The sequence below is a fragment of the Eulemur rufifrons genome, chromosome 14, assembly GCF_041146395.1.
Source record: "Eulemur rufifrons isolate Redbay chromosome 14, OSU_ERuf_1, whole genome shotgun sequence".
NCBI classification, from domain to species: Eukaryota; Metazoa; Chordata; class Mammalia; order Primates; family Lemuridae; genus Eulemur; species Eulemur rufifrons.
Genome location: NC_090996.1, coordinates 34455075 through 34479713, shown reverse-complemented (window position 1 = coordinate 34479713; position 24639 = coordinate 34455075). Strand labels below are relative to the sequence as shown.

At 54.1% G+C, this 24639-nt stretch overlaps 1 protein-coding gene across 1 annotated transcript in view; it reads left to right on the top strand.

The window, feature by feature from the left end:
• The first annotated feature begins 1176 nt into the window (after window positions 1-1176).
• FLYWCH1 (FLYWCH-type zinc finger 1) overlaps window positions 1177-24639 on the top strand; it is a 29664-nt gene continuing 6201 nt past the window's right edge. The window contains exons 1-8 of the mRNA XM_069487025.1: window positions 1177-1367; window positions 3480-3596; window positions 14752-15175; window positions 15611-16081; window positions 17086-17526; window positions 17675-17938; window positions 21701-21967; window positions 22644-22916. Of these exons, the coding sequence (XP_069343126.1) occupies window positions 14851-15175; window positions 15611-16081; window positions 17086-17526; window positions 17675-17938; window positions 21701-21967; window positions 22644-22916 (2041 nt within the window). The 5' untranslated portion in view covers window positions 1177-1367; window positions 3480-3596; window positions 14752-14850. The remainder of the gene's footprint in view (window positions 1368-3479; window positions 3597-14751; window positions 15176-15610; window positions 16082-17085; window positions 17527-17674; window positions 17939-21700; window positions 21968-22643; window positions 22917-24639) is intronic.

The following is a 24639-nucleotide window of genomic DNA, read 5'->3' as shown; positions in this document are numbered from 1 at the left end:
GTAATATTCCACCACACACTTAGGAGAGAATGAAAATTAAAGAAGCAAATGGTATCTTAGTATTATTATGAAAATAGTTTTAACCTTCCAGACTCCCCGAGAGAGTCTCATGGACCTCCAGAAACCCCCAGACCACCCTTTGAGAAACATCTCTACTGTAAAAATTAATATTTTCTCCTTTGTTATTAATAAGTACCTTGCCGGGAGATATACCTTCGGATTATGTAAGTACTTGTTCCTTTTTTTATTTTTTTTATTTTTTAGAGACAGAATCCTCGCTCTGTCGCCCAGGCTGGAGTACAATAGCATCATTATAGCTCACTGCAACTTCGAACTCCTGGGTTTAAGGGATCCTCCTGCTTCAGCCTCCTGAGTATTTGGGACTATAGGCGCCCCACTGCGCCCAGCTAATTTTTTTTGTTTTCTATGTTTTGTAGAGACGGGGGTCTGGCTGTATTGCCCAGGCAGGTTTCGAACTCCTGGCCTCATGGGATCCTCCCGCCTCAGCCTCCCAAAGTGCTGCGATTATAGGCAAGAGCCACCGCGCGCGGCCCTTTTATTAAACTTTCATGTCCAGTTCCGGCAGCCATTTAGGATTTTTGCCTCTACTAGTTGTTTGCTGGTTTCCTGCATCATTGTTTCTCCATTATTTTTGTTGGCTTTCTACTGCAAGAGAGAGCTTTCATCCTCCCCCATTCACTTATTTGCCTCAGTATCCACTCACGCATTCTTATTTTAATCAAGGTTACAATCCGTTATTGTTATTTATTCTCAATCTCAAATTGGCACAGCTTTGGGGAAGGGTCGTCTGAAGGCTCCGACGAAGTGCGTAAGAAATTTCCTTCCACTGATTCAGGAAAGCGACAGGCCTAAGGATGCAGCTAAACATCTCGCTCCGTGAGCTTGCGGCCAAACCCCGGGGCCAAACCCCGCACCGCGCCCCAGCCCGCCGGTGCGCAGGACGCCGGGTCCCTGGACGCAACGCCCAATCCGGGCTGGCCCCGCCTCTTCCGCGAGTCCTGGCCCCGCCCCCTCACGCCGATTGGCCAGGTGATCGGCTCGGCCTCGCGCAGGGAAGACCCGGAGGATCGGAATTAACCCTAGGAATGGGCCGCGCGGCCCTGCTGCTGCGCATGCTCGCAAGGAGTCCGCTTGGGCGTTCCAAGAGTCTAGCTCCCCTGCGGGGTCGCGCGCGCGCGCGCGGGCACGGGGCTCGCTCCCGAGGGGGCAGGTTGGGGCGGGGAGCGGGCGCCCGGGTCGTGGTGGCTGGAGCGGCTTGGGCCGCCAGGTTGACGCCTGCGGCTACAGCGGCCGAAGCCCAGGGACGCGCCGCGGCTGTCACCGGAGGGAGGGCCCCGCTGCCGTCGGTGAGGACGGGCCCCAGCGGGGGGAGGGTCCCGCGGCGTGGACGCGCCCCCGGCCCGGCTCTCCCAGAGGTCCCAAGGGCTGCTGGTGCTGGGGAGGGGGTCTCTCGGCTCTGCGTCCCAGCGTTCGCGCAGCCTCCTTGTCCGTCCCCTCCTTCCCCCCTCGCTCCTCCTTCCCGAAACCCACCGCTGCCTGGACTGACACCCCCAAATCAGGGAGCCCCACATTCGTCCGCCTTTCCTGGCCGTGTCCGCCCGACCCCGTGCTGCGCCCCCCAGACCTTTCCCCAGTTCCATCCCATCTCTGCAGCTCTGGAGGTCCCAGTGACCTTGCACTTTTTGCTGGTTTTCCACCACCGCCTTCCACTTCTGGTTCTGTAGATGGCCAGTTATGGCTTTCAAACTTTATAGACTCAGCCTACACCGAAAAATATATTTTACGTGTATACCCTGTGGCTGTAGATCTAGATTACTGAGCCACACGCTTCGAGGGAGATGCTTACCCTAAGCTCACATGACGCAGCCAGATCTATTCTAATTCAATTGTATTCCATTCTGTTCCACTCCTTTCCAAAAGATTGTTGCTAACCCACTGAGTCAGGACCTAATGGGTCTGATCTGGTTTGGAACTCTCAATTGCCTTTATTCCTTGCATTTGGAGGATGCGGAGCTCCCGTAATCAGATAAACACGTGCAAACTTCAATTCCAAAGAAAGAGTACGTTTTTATTTTGGCATTTCTGCTTTCTGGGGCCAGTGTGATTTTCAGGACTTGATATAGTTAGAGTTGTCATGTGATTGGATCAGGTTTATCTTGTTCCTTTTCTAAATGCTACTGGTTGAGCTGTGGAGGAGTGCGTGAGGTTGGGGCTAGATTGTGGAGCGTTTATAATGGCAAGCTGAGGAGATGGAGATGATTTTTATTGAGGACAGACGTGATGAAAGTTAAGCTTTAGCAAGAAAAGCCCCTGGGCACCCTCTGGGGAGATTTGGAGCGGCTCCTGCTGAAGACGGCAAGACGTCATGAATGTTTGGTGTGAGAGGTGGTTTGCCGAAGAGACGTGGTGAAGACCCAAGTCCTAAGGAGATGGAAGCTGGGCATGATCAGGTGTGAAGGGAATGAGAGTTGAGGACACAATGGACTAGGTACAGGAGGAGTAGAATGACCAAGACGCTGATTGAGAGTGCTGGGAGGCTATGGGGCTGGGGGTCCGGTTAGCAGGGAGCTCCCTTTCTCTTTCTTTCTTTCTTTTTCTTTTCTTTTTCTGTTTTCTTTTTCTTTTCTTTTTTTTTTTTTTTTTTTTTTTGAGACAGAGTCTTGCTCTGTTGCCTGGGCTAGAATGTCATGGCGTCAGCCTAGCTCACAGCAACCTCTAACTCCTGGGCTCAAGCAATCCTCCTGCTTCAGCCTCCTGAGTAACTGGGACTACAGGCATGCGCCACCATGCCCAGCTAATTTTTTCTATATACTTTTAGTTGTCCAGATAATTTTCTTCTATTTTTTAGTAGAGATGGGGTCTCGCTCTTGCTCAGGCTGGTCTCAAACTCCTGAGCTCAAATGATCCACCTGCCTGAGCCTCCCAGAGTGCTAGGATTACAGGCGTGAGCCACCTCGCCCAGCCTTCTAAGTTGCTTTGGAGCTGTTCTTGGGCAGTTTTGCCCCTCGGGCAATGTTGGTTGTTACAACTTTGGAGGGGGATAATACTGGCATCTGGCAAGTAGAGGACAGGGATGGAGGCTGCTAAACATCCTACATTGAACAGGACAGCAAGCCACAGCAAGGACTATCTGGTCCAAAATGCCAGTGGTGCTGAGATTGTGAAACCCCACATAGTAATTCTTAAACTTTTGGGGGACCTCTAACTTCTCCCAGGAGCAATGCCTGTATGCACACACAGTCTGTGCATATGATCGTAGAGGGGTTCGTGAACAAGGCAAAGCACACCTCTGAACCTCATGGCTCATTGGTGGGGGCTGGGGGTAGCCATTGGGATCAACCCGGAACTTTTTTAAAGAGGAGGACCTAGACAAAGAACTCCTTATTCTTGTGTAATGGTTTAGTTTATGAAAGAATTTCACCCACTGTGTCTCATTTGCCACTTTTTCTATTTTACAGGTGAAACCAGCCCAGAGAAGTTACAGGACTTGCCCCAGCCCTCCTGCCCAGCAAGCCGGCGCCAGAGACCCAGGTGTTAGTGGATGATGGTGGTAGTTCTCTCTCTCACATGTGAAGGTAATTCTATTGATGCACTGTCAGCTGCCAAGACAACCTCCTGGCTTTCAGTACCTTACTGATTAGAGTTTGGACCCAGTGGTGTCTGAGAGGCACCTAATGGTGCTTAATACTGTGTAGGTCTTGGGTCTACACTGAGCCCTTGGTGACCACCAGCAGGGCAGCAGTTTCAAAGCAAGCCACCTGAGTATCGCATTCAGTTCAGGGTATTGGCTGTATCCTCAGTTTGCGGGGAGAGGAAAGAGGAGAAGAGACTGATGAGCCATAAACCTTGAGACTTTTGAACTTTCTACTTACATCTGCCTTTTGCCCTTTTCACTTATCAAATCTTTATTGAGTGAAAACTGAATATTACAAAATAAACACATTAGGGCCCAAGTATTTACCCCAAAACAGTGGGCATCCAAAGTAAAAAATAGATTTAAATCAAACTAGAATAAATAACAAAAGTTTCACAAAATAATTAATACTTTTGTTACATTCAATGCAAATTGATATTTTCTATGTAATTTTTTTAAATTGCTGATTGGAATCTAATGATTTTAGGACCAATGACTAGGGCAGTAAGATGTTATGACCAGTTTGCAAGAGAATGCAGAGAAGGTTCTAGAAGACTGTACATCAGGAATATTGAAATGAATGTACAAATGGAGGCAAAACTGGCTTATTCCACAGTGGGGGGATTTATATACATGTCTGTATTTACATAGAAAAGAGAGCATTTATTTACTTGTCTATAGACTAGGATTATATTGCATTTTTCTCAGTTATCTATAATTTTTGAGTTACCTATAATTTTCTCAGTTATCTGTAATTTATCTAAAATAGCTCCAAGTCAGTGAAAGGCTAAAGCAAGAGAACAGGAAGGATGTGTTCTAAACAACGCATAGTTTCCACTGAAGCACAGATTTCCATTCAGTCTCATAACCTATGAAAGATATTTTAGATCCTAAAATAAGACTGCTCTCATTAGATTTAGCCTGATTATTTAGGTGCAGCTACAGCGTTAATTCACTAGATAGGCCTATCTCAGCTTGCTTTCCTGAAGTCTTCATAAGGAATTTTAAATTAGGCTTTTTAAAGTCTGTTATTTGATATCTGGAGGCACAGAAGCCAAGCCCAAGCTGCTTTCTCCACTGGATTTCAGGCGTAGTATTTACAAATTTGGGCAAATTCCTCTCTTCTAGAGGTCCACACGACACCCCAGGACTCCTGAAACTTGTTAAGTTGTTCAAGGATAATTTCCTTCTTTTTTGTTTGTTTGTTTATTTATTTATTTATTTTTTTGAGACAGAGTCTCACTCTGTTGCCCAGGCTAGAGTGAGTGCCGTGGCGTCAGCCTAGCTCACAGCAACCTCAAACTCCTGAGCTCAAGGGATCCTCCTGTCTCAGCCTCCCGAGTAGCTGGGACTACAGGCATGCACCACCATGCCCGGCTAATTTTTTCTCTATATATATTTTTAGCTGTCCATATCATTTCTTTCTATTTTTAGTAGAGACGGGGTCTCGCTCTTGCTCAGGCTGGTCTCGAATTCCTGAGCTCAAACGATCCGCCCACCTCGGCCTCCCAGAGTGCTAGGATTACAGGCGTGAGCCACCGCGCCCGGCCAAGGATAATTTCAAAAAAGGTGAAATCATGACTCTCCCACTGATATAAAATAAACAGATATTAATGATTTTATTTAACACATTAATGAGGAAACCTGTACGATGTTACAGATTAAACGAGATAATATATGTAAAACACTCATGTGGGGCCTGGCACAAAGAAAAGCTCAGATTGTTCCTAGGTTGGTCACGTAGCTGCAGGCCCCTCTTTCTCAAGGGCAGCCACTCTAGTGTTTCTCAAAGTTCAGTCCATAGTTTGGTGTCAGAGCCTCATGGGTATTTGTTAAAAATCTAGATTTTTTTTTTTTTTTTTTTGAGACAGAGTCTCACTCTGTTGCCCAGGCTAGAATGAGTGCCATGGCGTCAGCCCAGCTCACAGCAACCTCAAACTCTTGGGTTCAAGAGATCCTCCTGCCTCAGCCTCCCAAGTAGCTGGGACTACAGGCATGCACCACCATGCCCAGCTAATTTTTTTAATATATATATATATATATATATATATTTTAGTTGTCCAGATCATTTCTTTCTATTTTTAGTAGAGACGGGGTCTGGCTCTCGCTCAGGCTGGTCTCGAACTCCTGAGCTCAAGCGATCCACCACGCCTCGGCCTCACAGAGTGCTAGGATTATAGGCGTGAGCCACCACAGCCAGCCAAAATCTAGTTTCTTGAATCCCTCTCTAGACCCTCAGCCAGAATTTTGGATGTGAAATCCAGGAATCTGCATTTTTACCAAATGCTCCAGGTAATTCTTATATAGACTCGAATCACACATACAAATAATTGCAATTAAAGTTTCATTATAGGGATGCATGCTTTGTATTTGATTTCATTTTTTTAAATGCTTGTCATAAGCAAGGTTTCCCAGACTTGGTGCTGTTGACATTTCAGACCAGATCCTTCTCTGTGGTGGGGTGGGGGACTGTCCTGTGCCCCGTAGGATGTCTATCAGCGTCCCTGGTCTCCGCCTGCTGGATTCAAGGGGTGCTGCTCCACCCCTCCAGTAGTGACAGACAAAATGACTGCAGACATTGCCAAATGGTGCCTGAAAGCCAAAATCACCCCAGCTGAGTAGCACCAGTCTTAACCCACTGATACCAAGGGGTCAGAATCCTCAATATTGAAAAAACCGTTTCAGCTGGTTTTAAGAGCCGAGGCCCTGAAGGCAGACGCAGGATGTTTGAATGGTGTCTTTACTGGCCTGGCCCTGGATCGCAGGAATCTAAGACTAAGCCTCAGTTTCCTCCTCTGTAATATGAAAGAACCGTAGCATCTAACTGAGGTTATTTGGAAGGTAAAGTGAAATGCATGCCAAGTGTTCAGCTAGCACCGCCACATCCTTAGCATTTAGTAATGTAAATGTTGAAATCAGTTCTTTAGATTCCTGAAGGATGGATTGGTCCGGAGTCAACAGAAGTTTCTGTAAGAGTCCAGCTGAGAAGTTAATTGCTCTCCCCAGTGGTGGAAGAGCTGAGAGGCCAGATGGGGAAACGGTGAGGTACCCAGAGCTAGCAGTGGCTAGCAGCTGCCACCACAGCCAGGCTGAAGGGCAGCAGGCGCCAGGCCGGGTGACCCTGAAGGGCTGGAGTCTGGCTGGGTGGTGGCTGGGCCTGAGACAGACAGCGCTGGTGGGGCCTGCCCAGCAGGCATCTGCAGGAACCTGCTGGCTGCCACCTCTGGTCTCCTGTGGTGCCTCCCACTGGCCACATTGCCGGAGGCTGCCGTGATGCAAAACTGCAATAAATGACGAAGTAGCTGTTAGTGGGGACACATCAGTGCAGTTGCTTACTTGCTTCAGGGCACAACCTCGGCTCTGTGGAGCGGCTCTCCTTGTAACTGGCATTTCCGACTGTAAGCGTCCGCTGCTCAGGTGCAGAGGAAGGCTGTGGACCAGCCTGGGTTTGAGAGTCCTGGTTTCCACCAGCTGTGCAGTCCTGCCACACGCTCAAGTTCCCAGAGGCCTCGTCTGCCCAGCAACAGAGGGAAGATGATGGTGACATTAGGAAGAGAGGTTACTGGGTTATGGAAGTAAGGGCTGACGTCACAGGAATCTTTTGTGCCTGACTCGGGTCCCAGGGAGCCATGGCTCTGGGCAGGTCACTCTGCACCAGGCTTGTAAGCAGGAGGACCAGAGGGGCGAGGTGCTCTCCCTTCTCCCCTCTCTCTTGCTCACATTTTCCCCAGGAGATCTCGGGGTTGCTCCTTTTCTCTGTCAACTCCTGTTGCATCTATAAATTTGAAACTTGGATTTCCAAAAAACCTTTCATTTTGCTTTAATTTTAGACTTTTAAAAAATTGCAAAAATATTAGAGGCTGAGCATGGTGGCACATACTTGTAGTCCCAAATACCCAGGAGGCTGAGGCAGGAGGATCACTTCAGCCTTAGAGTTTGAGGCCAGCCTGAGCAACATTACGAGACCCCGCCTCTAAAAAAAAAAATGATTAAAAAATAAGTACAGAGATTTCCCATATGCTGATCACCCCCACTTCCCTGAATGTCAACATCGTAACATTGTATAATGATCCAAACCTGGAAATTAACATCAATGTACTGGTAATACTATTACCCTGAAATCTTGACCTTACTCAAATTCGATCCGTTTTTCCCCTGATGTTTTTTTCTGTTCCAGAATCTGATCCAATCCCGTATTGCATTTAGTTGTTGTGTCTCCTCAGTCTCCTCCAGCCTGTGACGGTTTCTCAGTCTTCCCTTGTCTTCAGTGACTCTGACACTTTCAAAGTGTCCTGGTCCGTTGTTTAGTAGAACGTCCCTCAGTTGGGGCTTTTCGGGGAGCAGGTGCGGCATTTGTGGCAAGAATATGAGAGGTGATGTTGGGTTCTTCTCAGTGTGTCTTACCAAGAAGTCCATGGTTTTGGTGTCTTACTGCTGGTGAAGTTGACCTTCATCACTCAGGCCGTGTCTGGAGGATTTCTCCTCTGTGCAGTTGCTCCCTTTCCCTGTGTAGGTAAGAGATATTTTGGGGGAGATACTTTGAGGCTCTGCAAGTCCCATGACAGGGATTTTAGTATCTTTGGTTTATTCATTTCTCTATTGTATTTGTTTTACTTTATATTTATCTTCATTGTCTTGTATGACATTATGTTTCATAGTGGTGGGATCTCTGTTTTTTCCTGAGAGTTTTGGAGTTAGAGGAAAAAATTGCCACACAAGGAGATGAAGGTTATCTTTTTTTTTTTTTTTTTTGAGACAGAGTCTCACTCTGTTGCCCGGGCAAGAGTGCTGTGACATCGGCCTAGCTCACAGCAACCTCAAACTCCTGGGCTCAAGCGATCCTCCTGCCTCAGCCTCCCGAGTAGCTGGGACTACAGGCATGCGCCACCATGCCCAGCTAATTTTTCTATATATATTTTATTTGTCCATATAATTTCTTTCTTCTTTTAGTAGAGACGGGGTCTCGCTTTTGCTCAGCCTGGTCTCGAACTCCTGAGCTCAAACAATCCGCCCGCCTCAGCCTCCCACAGTGCTAGGATTACAGGTGTGAGCCACCTCGCCCGGCCGAAGGTTATCTTTAGAGGGCTTAATATTTTCCCACTGGAAAAAGAGTTCATGTGGCCTGGCGCAGTGGCTCACGCCTGTAATCCAGCACTCTGGGAGGCCAAGGCAGGAGGATCTCTTGAGGTCAGGAGTTCAAGACCAGCCTGAGCAGGAGGGAGACCCCGTCTCTACTAAAAAGAGAAAAAATTAGCCGGGTGTGGTGGGCACCTGTAATCTCAGCTACTGGGGAGGCTGCGGCAGGAGGATCGCTTGAGCCCAGGAGTTTGAGGTTGCAGTGAGCTATAATGACACCACTGCACTCTAACCTGGGGGACAGAGCAAGACTCTGTATCAAAAAAAAAAAAAAGGAAATTTAAGAGGAAATAAAATCACTATTCTTACTACTTTTAACATTTTAATGTATTACTTCCTAGTTTTGTGTTTTTAAGTTATGAACATGTAAAATTAAATTAGTCAATAAATAACTTATGACCAGAGTAGAGACAAAACAGAAGGAGAGATAAGATTGAGGGTTAGATAGAGTCAGTGTCCAAGTAATAGTTGGTGGGGGCGGGGGGGGGGGTTGAAAAATTTTCCTCATTTGGTTTAGAAAAGATAGTCTTTGCTGAATATGTTAATTGGAACTAATAGATATATGGAAGTCCTGAATTTTTTGTCTAACAGGGAAAACCTTCCAAATTCTTGTTTTGAAAACATCATCACCCTCTTAATTTTACCGAGGCGGTAGGAACATTTAAGGAGCAACATCACCATCTTGTGGCCATCCAGAGCATTGCTGCTGAGGATTGAAATTCGTGTTTCCTAACTACAGTACTCTGGGCTTGCCCTGGGAAGTGCTGTGGTCCCTTACAGAGGCCCCGTCTGGTGCGCAGGTGGCAGCTTCCTGCCGGAAGGAGGAACACAGTAGCACACCAAGAGTTGAGCACCGTGCGTGCACCGCAGAAAGCAAAGAGTGTGTTGAAGGCACTGATACAAGGATGGAAATAGTTGCGCATTTGGGTAGCAGGATTATGGGTGATTTACTAGTATGTTCTTAACACTTTGAAGATGGTTTCTATATAGTTTTTAGAATACAATATTAGGATTTAGAAAACTCCACAACATATAATCCACGCCACCCCTCTGCTGTGATGAGTAAACTGAACCCAGGAACAAGAAGCTTCCACTGTTGGGTAGAGCTGTGTATGTACAGAAAACTGCTTCTCATCCAAGCACCCTTTTCCATGGCGTCACACCTACAGGGATTGTTTTTTAACAACTTTACTGAGATGCAGTTTACATACCGTACAATTTCCCCGTGTAAAGTGTACAGTGCAGTGTCTTCAATATGTTCACAGAGTTGTGCGACTATCCCCACTATCGATCTTAGAACATTTTCATTACCCCACCGAGGAGCCCCACGCCCCCCAGCCGGCACTCCCAGTCCCTGCAACCCCAGACAACCGCGGATCTCATGTACCTTCTGTGTCCACAGATGGGCCACTGTGGACGTTTCCTGTAAGTGGAGTCACACGATACCTGGTCTGTGGTGCCAGGCTTCTTCCACGTAGCTTGTTTTCAGGGTTCATCCGTGTTGTCGCAGGTGTCAGAGCGTCCTTCCTTTTTATGTACCGAATGATATTCCACTGTGTGACTAGGCCACGTTTTGTGGTCTTCCCACATGGAGGGCTCTTTCCCTGAAGGCCAAAGCAGGTGCTTGCAGGGAGCACGTGGTTGATGGGACGGCCAGGCTGTGCCCCTGCAGCGCAGTGGCCTGAGGAGGGTGGAGCCTGCGGAGTGGGCAGGGGCCGGTGGCAGGTTGGCTGAGCAAGGGAAGGAGTTTCTCGTTAGGTTAGTTTTAGGCTGCGGGAGAGCTAAGTGCCCTGACGGCCCAAATGGAAACAAATGAGCGGAGGCAGAGAGCCCTGGAGACTGGGGTTTGGGGGGACCATGGAACTGGGCAAGACCCTCATCTCTCAGATAAAGAGGAGTGAAGAGGAACATAAAGTAAAACAAATAGAACAGAGAGTGACTAAATCAAGGACGCGTGCTCTGTTCACCTAGACAGTGAAGATGGTGAGGGGAACCTCATTCCCTGACGACGTTTGGGGAACGGGTGTTTCCGAGTACAGTTTGTGACAGGTGGGGGGGGTGTGTGGTACAATAGACACAAAATTTACCATCGTAACCATTTTTTTTTTTTTTTTTTTTTTTTTTTTGTTGTTGTTGAGACAGAGTCTCACTCTGTTGCCCAGGCTAGAGTGAGTGCCGTGGCGTCAGCTTAGCTCACAGCAACCTCAAACTCCTCGGCTTAAGCGATCCTACTGCCTCAGCCTCCCGAGTAGCTGGGACTACAGGCATGCACCACTATGCCCGGCTAATTTTTTCTATATAGATTTTTAGTTGTCCATATAATGTCTTTCTATTTTTAGTAGAGACGGGGTCTCGCTCAGGCTGGTCTCGAACTCCTGACCTTGAGCAATCCACCCGCCTCGGCCTCCCAGAGTGCTAGGATTACAGGCGTGAGCCACCGCGCCCGGCCCGTAACCATTTTTAAGTGCACGGTTCAGTGGCACCCATTCACCATGCGGCCATCACCACTGTCATCTCCAGAACTCTCTCATCTTCCCACCTAAACCTCCGTGCCATTAAACACCAGCCCACGCCCCGCTGCCAGCCCCTGGCAGCCACCATTCCATGCTCTGTCTCCACAGATTTGACTATTCTAGGTACCTCATATAATCAGAATCATGCAGTATTTGTCCTTTTGTGTGTGGCTTATTTTGTTGCAGATTTTTTTTTTCTTTGAAACAGAGTCTCACTCTGTTGCCTGGGCTAGAGTGCCGTGGCATCAGCCTAGCTCACAGCAACCTCAAACTCCTGGGCTCAAGCGATCCTCCTGCCTCAGCCTCCTGAGTAGCTGGGACTACAGGCATGTGCCACCATGCCCGGCTAATTTTTTCTATGTATTTTGAGTTGTCCAGCTAATTTCTTTCTATTTTTAGTAGAGACGGGGTCTAGCTCTTGCTTAGGCTGGTCACAAACTCCTGAGCTCAAACGATCCACCCGCCTTGGCCTCCCAGAGTGCCAGGATTACAGGCATGAGCCACCGCGCCCGGCCTGTTACAGATGTTTTTAAATGTGTAATTCTCATCTGCTGTCTCTCATACTTAAAGTGTGTGTTCCCCTCATTGGGCTACAAGCTCTTTCAGTGTGCCTGTCTGAGGGACGCAGGGTGTGTGTGGCATGGCACTCTGGAGTTCACAGGTACTTTACGTCAGATATTTCACAGCCATTAGTATTGTTCCCTCTGTCAAAAAGCCAAAACCCACTAGGTTCAGTCACTGGCCAAGTGTGTCAGTTGTTGCTGTGTAACAAATGCCCCCGATTGTACAGGCTTGAAGTAACAGTAGTTTGCTATAATGGGGTCCTGTGGCGGTGCCTGGGCTGCTGCTCTGCTGGTGTCGGGGCTCCCTTGTGTGTCTGCACAGAGCCCAGGGGCTGCTGGGCTGGGAGGAGCGAGATGATGTCCCCTGTCTGGCAGTGCCGTGTGGTGCCCTGCGTGTGGCCTCTCCTACAGCTTCCTTCCCTGCAGGCTCGGCCACAGCCCACGAGCGCTTGGGAACTCGCACAGTGTGCCTCTGCCACCCACAAATGCAGTTTCTAGCTCATTGCGGGGACCTACGCCTTTCCAGCAGACTGTAGTCAGGGTCTTTTGTTGTATTGGAACTTTTTCCGGATCTTTTGATCTTGGAAGCCTTTGAAATGGAAATTTTATTTTATTTTATTTTTTGAGACAGAGTCTCACTCTGTTGCCCGGGCTAGAGTGCCGTGGCGTCAGCCTAGCTCACAGCAACCTCAAACTCCTGGGCTCACGCGATCCTCCTGCCTCAGCCTCCCGAGTAGCTGGGACTACAGGCATGCACCACCATGCCCGGCTAATTATTTTCTATATATTTTTAGTTGTCCAGCTAATTTCCTTCTATTTTTAGTAGAGACAGGTCTCGCTCTTGCTCAGGTTGGTCTCGAACTCCTGAGTTCAAACGATCCACCCGCCTCGGCCTCCCAGAGTGCTAGGATTACAGGACGGCCAAAACAGAAATTTTAATTGAGAGGATTGTACTCTCCCCTGTCACCTCCCATGACTGGGGCACGTTCCATGGGAATGTGGGGCTTTCATTGTGCTGGGTGGTCTGAGACGTAGGCGGCTGGTGTGGGGAGGCCCATGCCAGCCTCCGCTCCTGTCCCTCTGCTGTGTCCTGTAGGAATCTGCACGCTGGTGAGCAGCAATGGAATCACTTTGGTGGTCTGAGTTGTCCAAAGGGCCTATCTGAAGGGGCTCGGCCTTCTCCCCCAGCGCCCTGGCCGGGTGGGAGGCCCCCGGGAAGGCAGGGAGTGCGGGCTGCTGGCGGGGGCTGGCCCGGCCTGGCCTGGCCAGGAGCAGTGGGGACTTTCTGCAGAGGGCGGGAGAGCGCAGGACTGGGCAGGACACCGGCCAGGGGACGCGCCGCATCTGTCCGCCCGCGTCCATTCAGTCCAGTCATCTCGTTCATCCGCAGGCTGGGGAGCCGAGGGGCGGGGCTGCGGGCTGAGGGACGTGCGCGGGGCCAATCAGTGCGGGGGGCGGGGCGCCGCGTGGGTGGGGCCTCCCGCCCCTGCCCGGAGCAGCCGGGCCCCTGAGGCACCTGCAGGGTCTGTCCCCCGATTCCCAGCACCTCACACCACCCTGTGGGGCGGGATGGGCAGGGACCGGAAGGACCGCACGGGGGGGAACAGGCGTTGGCTTGTCCGGGGGCTGGACCGGGGCTGGGGGGCATGACATCATCTGCCTATTACCTGGGGTATTTCTTGAGGTCCCGCCCGGGGAGGATGGGGACTTCATGGCTGCCCTGGGCTGGGCGCCCCCCTGCGTCATCCCACAGGGGCCCTGGAGCTGACCGGGCTTTTGGGGAGCAGAATGTGGGTCCCCAGAGCAGGGAACTATGGAACAAAAATGTGGGCCAGTAGAACCGGAACCGCAAAACTTGGAGCAGGGGTGACTTTTCCCCAGTGAAGAAGCTAAAAATGTCAGGGGCTGCACTATTCTTGTTTCCAAACTGTCACTGAGAGCTGGGAAAGACCCCACCATCCGCTCACCACTCAGTCATCCCAGAAAGACACACAGGCTGCTCCCCACTGCTGACTAAGGCCCAGCACCCTAGGCCCGGGTCTCCAGGCCAGCCCAGCCCTGTGCTGGCTCCACGTTGTCAGCCTTTCAGCTACTCCAGGCTGGAAGCCAAGGAGCCCCCCGTGACCTGGAGGGATTCTCTGACACTTCCACAGCTGTGTCCCTGCCCAGCTGAGCCAGCACTGGCTCAGGCACAAGGTCACTGCTCTTGTGGGGCCCTGGCATCGCCTGAGGGCTAGGTGGCCTGGGGCCTCCAGCCTAGGACAGCGGCCTCCCAGGGCCAGGCTTTAGCGCTGTCTTCAAAGTGCCAGCGGTCACCTGGCCCAGCCTCGTGAGACAGGTGCACAGCACTGGGTGGAGTGCACAGTCCAAGAGGTCCAGCAAGTCCCCTGGCACCTGAGCAGACACTGAGGTTCAACTTCCTGCCTCTTCAGCCTGAGGCATGTCATTGTTTTCTGTGCCTCAGTGTCCCATGTGTCCCATCTGTCAGCTGGGTCAGTAGGAGCGGCCGACTTTCATAACGTGGGGCTGGAAGGTCGATGGGAAAGTGCACGGAAACACTTCGCCTGTGCTCGGCACGTGAGAGGCCCGTGGGCCGTCACTCAGCATCAGTATCCGTCACCCGACAGCCCCTCGGGAGAGGTGTCTATTGTGCACATTGTACAGATGGGGAAAGTGAGGCTTGGACAGGGGAGGGGACCCAAGGCTGCCAGGAGAGGACCCGGCAGAGAAGCAGCAGCCCAGGGTCCCCGGCTCCAGCAGGTCCCTCCCAGCCTCTCAGCCCCAGGGACACCCAGGTAGCCCATCTGCCCAACCTCCTTCCCAGCCCGTTTCTAGAGCCCCAGGCGCAGGGCTTCCTCCACTGACTGGGATTTTGCCTCCTTAGGACGGAGCCCCTGGACTCGCGGTTTCCTTGCCAGGGAGGAGGAGAAATCCATCTGCCTGGGACTGAGTGTGGCCTGAGGGACAGGCCATCGGTCCTGGAATGCCCCTGCCCGAGGCCAGCGAGCAGGAGGGCGAGAGCATGAAGGCCGGCCAGGAGCCATCCCCTGAGCCGGGCACGGATGTCGTCCCAGCAGCCCCCATCAAGCCCGAGGAGTTCTCCAAACTGGTCCTGCTGATGGCCTCCAACCAGGATGGGGATGAGGTGGAATCTGAGCCCAAAGGAGTGCGCTGTATCGTGTCCCTGGAGACATCTGGCCCCACCATCCTTGCCAGCACTCTGCAGATCCTGCCAGCTGAGGAGCAGGGGGGAGCAGTCCAGCCAGGCCCCCAGAGCCCTGAGCAGAAATGCAGCAAGCAGGACACAGGTGAGGGGCTAGGCCTGCTGCCCCTGGCCCAGCACCTCCACGGGCCCTGGGCACTCTCCTTTGTAGTGAAGTGACCTTGGCTGTCTGTCCCTGCTCCCAGCTGAGCCTCCTGGTGTCTGATCATGACGCTGTCCCAGGCTGGTATAACGAGCACGCGATCATCCCTGTGGGTCACTGCCTGGGCACTGGGCACTCTCTGAGCTCATGGGGGCTGCAGGATGTGCCAAATTCTTTTAACTGCTTGGAATGTCCACTCCCCTCCCCCCGTAAAGCCACCTTGAGAGTCTGGACTTCCTGGTTGGGCCCACGAGGAGGAGCAGGCTCTTCCCACTGCAGGGACCCTGCCCCATTCCAGCATCCTCACCGGCTCTGCGCATGCCTCTGGCCCCCAGCCCTACTCTGGGCCAGCTAACCCAGGCCTCCCCTTGCCCCCAGCAGCCCCCAAGCCCCTGGAGTTCCTGAGGACCCCGTTTGGGGGCCGCCTCCTGGTGCTGGAATCATTCCTGTACAAACAAGAGAAGGCCGTGGGGGACAAGGTGTACTGGAAGTGCCGCCAGCATGCGGCACTGAGCTGCCGGGGCCGGGCCATCACCCGAGGCCCAAGGGCCACCGTGATGCGGGACCACTGCCACCCGCCTGATGAGGAAGGCCTGGAGGCCCGGCGCCAGAAGGAGAAGCTGCCCAGCCTGGCCCTGCCCGAGGGCTTCGGGGATCCTCCGGGTCCTGAGGGCCCTGGAGGCCGAGTGGAGGAGCCGCTCGAGGGGGTGGGCCCGTGGCTGTGCCCTGAGGAGCCGGAACCCACCCCTGGTCTGGTGCTGAGCAAGCCCGCCCTGGAGGAAGACAGGGGACCCCGAACGCTGTCGCTGCTGAGTCTGCCCCCCAAGAAACGCCCCACGCTGGGCATGGGTGAGTGCACACTGGGCCGGGCGGGGCTCCGAAGGCTCCTTCCTAAGCCCAGGTAGAAATGTGGGGTCCCCTGGGGTTTTTTTAAAAATGTGCTCAAAGTCAAAATGACTTTGAAAAGTATAAAATCATTAAGCTCCCAGGATAGAACTACTGCTCCTGAACCAGCTGTGATCTGGGGGTCCCAGGTCCTTCCAGCATGTTCTGATGCAGCAGAGTCTGGTGTGGGGCCCAGAAATCAGAATTTAGCGGGCTCCCAGGCGGGCTGGTGTCCTTCCATTCAGGAGGGATGCTGAGAGGGAGAGTTCGGGGCCATGAGTCCCAGGTTCAAATGCCAGCCCCACTGGTGGTTGCCCTGTAGCCTCAGAGAATTGGCGTAATTTCTAGAGTTTCAGGAGCTTCATCCTGAGACGGGCTCGATGAGAGTTGTCATGGAGCTCGAGCGCTCTGCTGCCTGGGAAGCGCCAGCCCCGCAGGTGGGGCTCAGTGACTGGCGCATCGGAGCTTTACGGGCGGGCGGCTTGTATTACCTTTAACCGGGTGGTGGGCTTGGGTTCGAGAAGCCTGGGCATCTCCCAGCGCAGAAAGGATTTAAGGATCAAAGGTGGCCACCGCACAGGGTACCTGGGAGGGGCAGGAAAAGGCTTACTTTCCACTGTGTACCTTTTGGTACCATTCGAGTGTTATGGCACGTGTGTGTGCTACTCACAAAGTGGATAAAAGTTAAAGCCCTAAGAGAAAGTAGGACTGGGAACATAGGCGCCCAGTCACAGTCTGTCTTGGCTCCTTCCTGGGTGACACTGACTCGGAGTCTCACAGCCACTGAGGTGAGGACTGGGAGGGGACCTGCAGCTTCCCTGCATCTCCCAGTGGGAGGTGTTGGTGGGAATGGCCCCAGCAGCCGTGGTCAGTTTCAGCCATAAAGGAGAAACGCATGTCAGTCCCCAAAGTGCTGTGGGCACCCCCTCCCCTCTCGGCTGTGACTGCCCTGGGTCCCCCCCCCCCAGGACAGGCCCGGTCCCTCGAGTTCCTGAGGACGTGCTACGGGGGCAGCTTCCTGGTGCACCAGTCGTTCCTCTACAAGCGGGAGAAGGCCGTGGGCGACAAGGTGTACTGGACCTGCCGGGACCACGTGCTGCACGGCTGCCGCAGCCGGGCCATCACCCAGGGCCAGCGGGTGACCGTGATGCGCAGCCACTGCCACGCACCCGACATGGAGGGCCTGCGGGCCCGGCGGCAGCAGGAGAAGGCCCTGGAGACGCTGCAGGGCAGGCCCGAGGGGCCCGGGGGCCAAGTGGACGAGCTGCTCCCAGGCGTGGACAGTCTGTGCTACCACCGGGGGCCGGGCACCCTGACCCTCACCAGGCCCAGGCCCAGAAAGCGAGCCAAGGTCAAAGATCAGGAGCCTCCAGCCCAGCCCCATGAAGAGGACCAGGACGCAGACCCTGGTGAGGGCCCTGAGCCCACCCTGCCTCCCTCCAGTCCTGCTTCCCCGGGGTCCCGGGAGGTGGGGGGAGATCAGGCCTGCCCAGCCCGGCCCCTGCCGCCTCAGCCCACTCTGTCCCACCCCCCTGACCACCTGTCCCCTTCCCCCAGGAGGCCCCGAGTTCCTGAGGACCCCGCTGGGGGGCAGCTTCCTGGTGTACGAGTCGTTCCTCTACAGGCGGGAGAAGGCCGCGGGGGAGAAGGTGTACTGGACGTGCCGGGACCAGGCCCGCATGGGCTGCCGCAGCCGGGCCATCACCCAGGGCCGGCGGGTGACCGTGATGCGTGGCCACTGCCACCCACCCGACCTGGGGGGCCTGGAGGCCCTGAGGCAGCGGGAGAAACGCGCCAGCCCGTCGCCAAGGGGGAGTCCAGGTATCTGAAGACGGATGGGGAGCTGGGTCCCGGGAAGCAGGCCCCAGACCTGGCAGCCTTGACCTCTTGACCTCACGTGTGCCACAGGCAAATGTCCTCCATCCTTCTGTGAACATTCTAGAAGGAGTTACAGTCCTCGCCTCCCATTCCTCGCCCACCTAGTTTTGTTTTCAGTGGGGTCCCACCCACCCCGCCCTGTCTTTCCAGCCTGACCTGCTCCCTGATCTCAGCAGCTCAGGATAAACTCGCACGCCTTCCCTCCTCCTTCCCCCCTCCTTCCCCCCTCCTTCCCCCCTCCTTCCCTCCTCCTTCCCCCCTCCTTCCCTCCTCCTTCCCCTCTGGTTTTTTGCCTGGTGTTTGGACTCTTGTGGTCACAGTGGAACTGCTCCTGTCCCATCTGGCTGAGAAGAGCGATTTTGGCCCAGCCTTCTCAGCTCCCCACGCCTGCGCTCATGTCCACGAGGCACCTGCCTCTCTTTCCAGAGGTTCTTCCCAATCCCATAGTTTTTGAGTCATCCGAATTGCCTGTAGGCCCTGACTTCAGAGCTGATTTTCTAACCCTCTCTTTATTCCATCTCCATTTACCTGTCTTGTGTGGGGAGGAAATAGTGTGAGCTGCACAGCTGCCCTGCCCCCTTTGCCCCGCCCCTGCGAGCCCCTGAGCAGTGTCTGTTGTTTCTTAGGGTATTTGCCGTCTATTTCTTTCTTATTTTTTTGTTAGAGACCGGGTCTTGCTCTGTCACCCAGGCTGGAATGCAGTGGCATCATCGTAGCTCACTGCAGCCTTGAACTCCTGAGCTCAAGTGATCCTCCTGCCTCAGTCTCCCAAGTAGCTGGGACTTACAGGCACCACCACACCCAGCTAAATTTTATTTCTTGTAGAGACGGGGTCTCGCTATGTTGCTCAGGCTGTCTCCAATGCTTGGCCTCAATCGATCCTCCCAAAGTGCTGGGATTACAGGAGTGAGCCACCGCGGCTACCCTGTTTCTTAAAAGGTGCTTCTATTGCTATTGTTTTTTCAATCTCCTTGTCACCTGTTAACGTCCAGTCGGAGAAAGTAAGGATTCAGCTCCAATCCACAGGCCCACCGCTCAGGGCTCTTATGCCTGTAAGGTTTTTGGATTGGTCGGCGCCAGAGAAAGAAAGACAAGTAGAGTTGAAAGGGGAAAGCAACGAGGCTTTAATGGGGTGCTCCTGGGCAAGGTTCACAGGCCCCGCGAGAGAAAGAGAGAGGCCCGGAAGTCACATTGCCCAGAAGTTTTGAGTGCACTTATATATGTTTTTAGGGCTGGGGTGGGGGTTTCTTTGGCGGGAAGATTTATGATGGGGAGAGCAAGGAATTTTCCGTTGCAGTTTTAGGGCAGATATTGAGAAATAGGAGGGGCCGGTGGTATGTGTGGACTCCAAGAACCGAGACCCTTATCAGGGTAACCATCCAGGTGTGGTCCTCCTTTAACTCAGCTGGGCCTTGCAGGCATTGTTCTCCGCAGGTCTCCTGGGCTGCTTATTTTTCCATTAGGGAGGGGAGGGCTGCCCGCCCCCAGCCCTATATTCCGGCCTTTTAGTGGTAATAGGGTGCCGCGGTCTTTCCAGCTACATTCTGCTCGTCTTTCTTTCTCTGGCACCAGCCAATCCAAAAAACCTTACAATGCGCAGGTTTTTGTTTTTATTCTGTTATATCAAGCTGTTCACAGCAGAGCAGGGGAGACACGGTGATGCCATTGCCTCCCCCACCCTTCCCTGTGCAGCTCCGTTCTCTGCCTGGGTCTCTGTGTGCCCACCGCCGCTTTCTTCCTTCTCTTCCTGCCTCACCTCCATCAGATCTTCAGACACCTCCGCGTTGTGCTGAGGGGGCCCTGGGGGGCCCTGCCCCGCTCCAGCCTGGCCTCGGGGCGCCGGCAGTCCCCGAGGGTTACCTCTGCCGAACTCCTGCTCTGGGCCTGCCTTTCTCTTTCTTGGTTTTGTGGTTTGGAGAAGTCCCTCCTCTAGTCGTCCCGAGCCAGAGTCCTGGCAGGCACTCTGACCTTGCGGGTCTGAAGGTGCCTCTACTCTCCCCTCGCGCTGGTAGACAGCCTGGCTGTCTGCGGCGCTCCTGGCGGTTGGGTCCGTTCTCCAACAGCCGATCCTGCGTGTGGTCGGGCTGGGCTTGCAGCCGCAGGGTCTTCTCCCGTCAACGTGCGCAGGCTGGGAGCTGTGTCCTCCAGCGTGGGGCAGTCTCCTTGTGGCCTTTGACAACCTCCCCTGTGGTCGTGTCTTCCTGTTGCTCCAGTGAGTCGGAAGTTGATCCTGTTGGGATGAGGGATTATTTGTGCGGCACTGTTTCCTGGGTTTTGGCTTCCAGTCCTTCTGTTTAATTTTCCAAAGTTTTGCTCTCATGGTTGAACAACCCCTTTGCAGTTGTCCCGTCTCAGAGCCCGTGTCCGCCGGGGGCCTGGCCTCTGTCTTCAGGGTGCAGCTTCTCCCGAGTGTCCCGTGACCCTCGGCTCTGATGCGGGCTTAGCGCAGGGGGCTGCAGTAGCGAGTGGCGTTTCCACCGTGGGACCCCGGGCCTTGCCCGTGTGGGTCTTTGGCTGGTCGGTGCCCTCAGGAGGAAACCCCTGCCCTGGGCACACAGGCCTGGTTGCTGGCTTTCTGGGGCTCAGGCAGGGGACCGGCATCGTGGACGCAGACACACCCCCCCCCCACGTGTCTTCCTCCACCGGGCGCGGCAGCTCCCGTGGCTCCATCTTGGCTCTTCACACCACTAACCCTCACCGTGACGCCTTCTCCAGAAGGACCTCAGGCCTCCGGTTCCTGGCTGCCGCCCCCTTGTGTCCGGTCAGCATCTCTGGCCTCGTGGTCTCTGCCTTTTTATTCCTAAGTGGACATTTTAATTGCATGTGGAAGGAGGTGGAGCCTGCCCCATGGTCACGGGGCTCATTTCCTATAGTCACATGTCCCCACTCTTCCTCCTGGCTGGCTCTGTCCCCCCCATCCCCACATTCTGCACCCTGCAGGGTCCTCCTGCCTCCTGGGCTGCCCCCCAGTGCCCCCACTGCTCAGCCCTCCCAGCCCCTCTCAGGTGGCTCTGCAGCCAGCTACCCTCACCTGCTCAGGGGCGTTATTGCTCTAGGAACTTCTGTGGCCACCTAATGTGCTCACGACTCCCCCTCTGTCTCCACTCACCTCTGCGGCCCCTGTGCCTGGAGGAAGGGGAAGGGAGACCTCTGGGCAGAAGGGCACAGCCAGCCTCCTGGGTCCTCCCTCTCAGCACGTCCACGAAGGCCCAAGACGGGGCAGGGCTTGCCCAGCCAGGCGGGGGCAGGGGACGCGGCCCTGCTGCAGCCATGCTTGCTGCCACAGCCCCCACGCGGCCCCAGCTGCTTTGCCCCCAAGGCCGTGGGTGCATCCCTGTGACTGAGCAGGTGCGACGCACCCTGCATGCTGGCCCGTGTGGGCGCCGAGGACAGGTGAGTGGACATAGCAGCCACCGCCCTGCAGGCATGGGAGGGTGGGGGGTACACCAGGCCTCTACTTGCAGGGTCCTTGCCCGGCCTCAGGAAAGGGAGCCTCTGGCAGCTGAAGGCCAGCTGGGTTTGGGGGATGGCAGGGTCTGTGTCCCGGGCTCCACAGCCACCTCATTGTGAGGAGGGGGTGCAGGCACGGGGCCCGGGGCCGGGGGCTCACTCCGGTGGCCATGCTGCTGCTGAATAGGGCCCCCCACGGTGCCCCCAAGCCTGGGCTCCAGCCTCCCTCCCCTGATGCCTCTCCTGTTCCCTCAGGTGGCCCCGAGTTCCTGAGGACCCCGCTGGGGGGCAGCTTCCTGGTGTACGAGTCGTTCCTCTACAGGCGGGAGAAGGCTGCGGGGGAGAAGGTGTACTGGACGTGCCGGGACCAGGCCCGCATGGGCTGCCGCAGCCGGGCCATCACCCAGGGCCGGCGGGTGACCGTGATGCGTGGCCACTGCCACCCACCCGACCTGGGGGGCCTGGAGGCCCTGAGACAACGGGAGCAGTTCCCCAACCTGGCCCGGTGGGAAGAAGGCCCAGGTGCGGGCAGGAGGGGCGGGTGGGCGCTGGTCTCCCTGCTGCCTGGCAGCCCCCCAGACCTGAGCCCCCGCACACAGGCTGGAGGCTGCCTGCAGGACGTGCGCACCTTGCGCGTCCGTCTGTCCGCTGGGCTGGGTGCTGATGGCTCCGTGCAGGCTTGGCTGTCAGGGGAGACATCTGCTCAGACCACTCGAGAAGCTGGAGGGCTGGGGTGGCGCCACTGGCAGCTGCAGGAGACACATTTGGCAGCCACTGGGCCCTGGGCACCCTTCTTCTCCCCTCCCCGTGTCCCCCAGCTGCTGCTGGTCTCGCACAGTTCCCCCAGGCCACCCGAGCCCCAACGCTGCGTGACCTTTTGGTTCAGCTTAAAAGTCAGAGTCTGGCAGGTGGGTGGACAAGGAGCTGGGCTGTGACCCGATGTTCCGCCCGGCCCAGCCTCGGCCCTGGGGGGCTGCATGGTCAGGAGAGGCCTCCAGGAGAGCGAGGGGTTCGGGCAGCCGCAGGGCCCTTGGAAAGGGACAGCCAGTCTGCACTCCAGGCAGTCAGGGCTGTGGCCTGAGCTTCTCCCCTGAGAGGGTCCTACTGGGGGGTTGCAGCGTCCTGGTTGGGGCTGACTTGGGGGAAATGTGCATCCCTGCCCCCCAGGCCCCACTCACTGCGTCACATTCCTCTTCAGACGCCCTCCGGCCCCTGGAGTTCCTGAGGACATCCCTCGGGGGCAGGTTCCTGGTGCACGACTCGTTCCTCTACAGGAAGGAAAAGGCCGCCGGGGAGAAGGTGTACTGGATGTGCCGGGACCAGGCTCGGCTGGGCTGCCGCAGCCGGGCCATCACCCAGGGCCAGCGGGTGATGGTGATGCGTGGCCACTGCCACCTGCCTGACCTGGTGGGCCTCGAGGCCCTAAGGCAGCGGGAGCAGCTGCCCAGCACGGCTCAGCAGGAAGACCCAGGTACGGGGTTGGGGGGGTGGTGTGTGAAAGAGCCATGGCTGTCCTCGTCTCTGCCAGCTGGGGACAGACACCCTGGCACCCTCTGGAGAGCTTGCAGCCTCCCCTCCACCAGCAACTTCCTCTTTAACCCAAAACCACTCCTAAACCTGCCCCAGTTTTCTCTCCTTTTATTCTGTATATTTTTTAGCTGTCCAGATCATTTCTTTCTATTTTTAGTAGAGACGGGGTCTCGCTCCTGCTCAGGCTGGTCTCAAACTCCTGACCTTGAGCGATCCTCCTGCCTTGGCCTCCCAGAGTGCTAGAATTACAGGCGTGAGCCACTGCGCCTCCTTTTATTCCAAGAGGTCTTATCTTTTTACAGCTGGTAGTCTCTTACAGAGACTACCCCAGACAGATGCAGCGTTTGTGGGTGCAAGTGTATGCACACAAACACATAAGGTTTTGCAAATAATTTTACTGAATTGAAAATGAGTTTCCTTCACATAAACAGCATATAAAACCAGTCTTTAGAAAGCACATGTGTCTCACATTAATTCATGTGAATATTAAAGGCCACATTGTGTAAAACATAGAAATGAATTCAAGTTGTATAAAACAACCAAAAGAAAAGATTTTTTAAAAAAAGGATTTCAGCCGGGCGTGGTAGCTCACGCCTCTGTAATCTTAGCACTCTGGGAGGCCAAGGTGGGAGGATCCCTCGAGGTCAGGAGTTCGAGACCAGCCTGACCAAGAGCGAGACCCTGTCTCTACTAAAAATAGAAAAAAATTATCTGAACAACTAAAAATATAGAGAAATAATTAGCCGGGCATGGTGGCGCATACCTGTAGTCCCAGCTATTCGGGAGGCTGAGGCAAGAGGATTGCTTAAGCCCAGGAGTTTGAGGTTGCTGTGAGCTAGGCTGACGCCATGGCACTCTAGCCCGGGCAACAGAGCGAGACTCTGTCTCCAAAAAAAAAAAAAACTTAAAAAAAATAAAATAACAGGATTTCTATGAGAAGGCAACTATTTAGCTTAAATAAGAAGTAGAAGTTGTAGGCTGGGTGCTGTGGTGCATGCCTGTAATCCCAGCACTCTAGGCGGCCGAGACTGGAGGATGGCTGGAGCCCCGGAGTCTGAGGCTGCAGTGAGCTAGAATGACAGCACTGCACTCCAGCCCAGGCACAAGAGCAAGACTTTCTCAAAAAACGAAAAGAAGTAGAAGTTATAGAGTGGCTTTGGCCAAGTGAAGGGCATCTCATCTTTGATATCTAGTTTCTTTTTTGTTGTTGTTGTTGTTGTTTTTTGAGACAGAGTCTTGCTCTGTTGCCCGGGCTAGAGTGAGTGCCGTGGCGTCAGCCTAGCTCACAGCAACCTCAAACTCCTGGGCTTAAGCAATCCTTCTGCCTCACCCTCCCCAGTAGCTGGGACTACAGGCATGCGCCACCATGCCCGGCTAATGTTTTTCTATATATATTTTTAGTTGGCCAGATCATTTCTTTCTATTTTTAGTAGAGACGGGGTCTCCCTCTTGCTCAGGCTGGTCTCAAACTCCTGACCTCGAGCCATCCACCCGTCTCAGCCTCCCCAGAGTGCTAGGATTACAGGCGTGAGCCACCGCGCCCGGCCTGATATCTAGCTTCTTTTGATGACAGGGACTGAAGACTGACTCTTAGGATCTCGAGTAACTTGTTTTACTAGGCATAGGTATTCTGGGTGTTAGAAAACCAGAATGCCAGCCAGGTA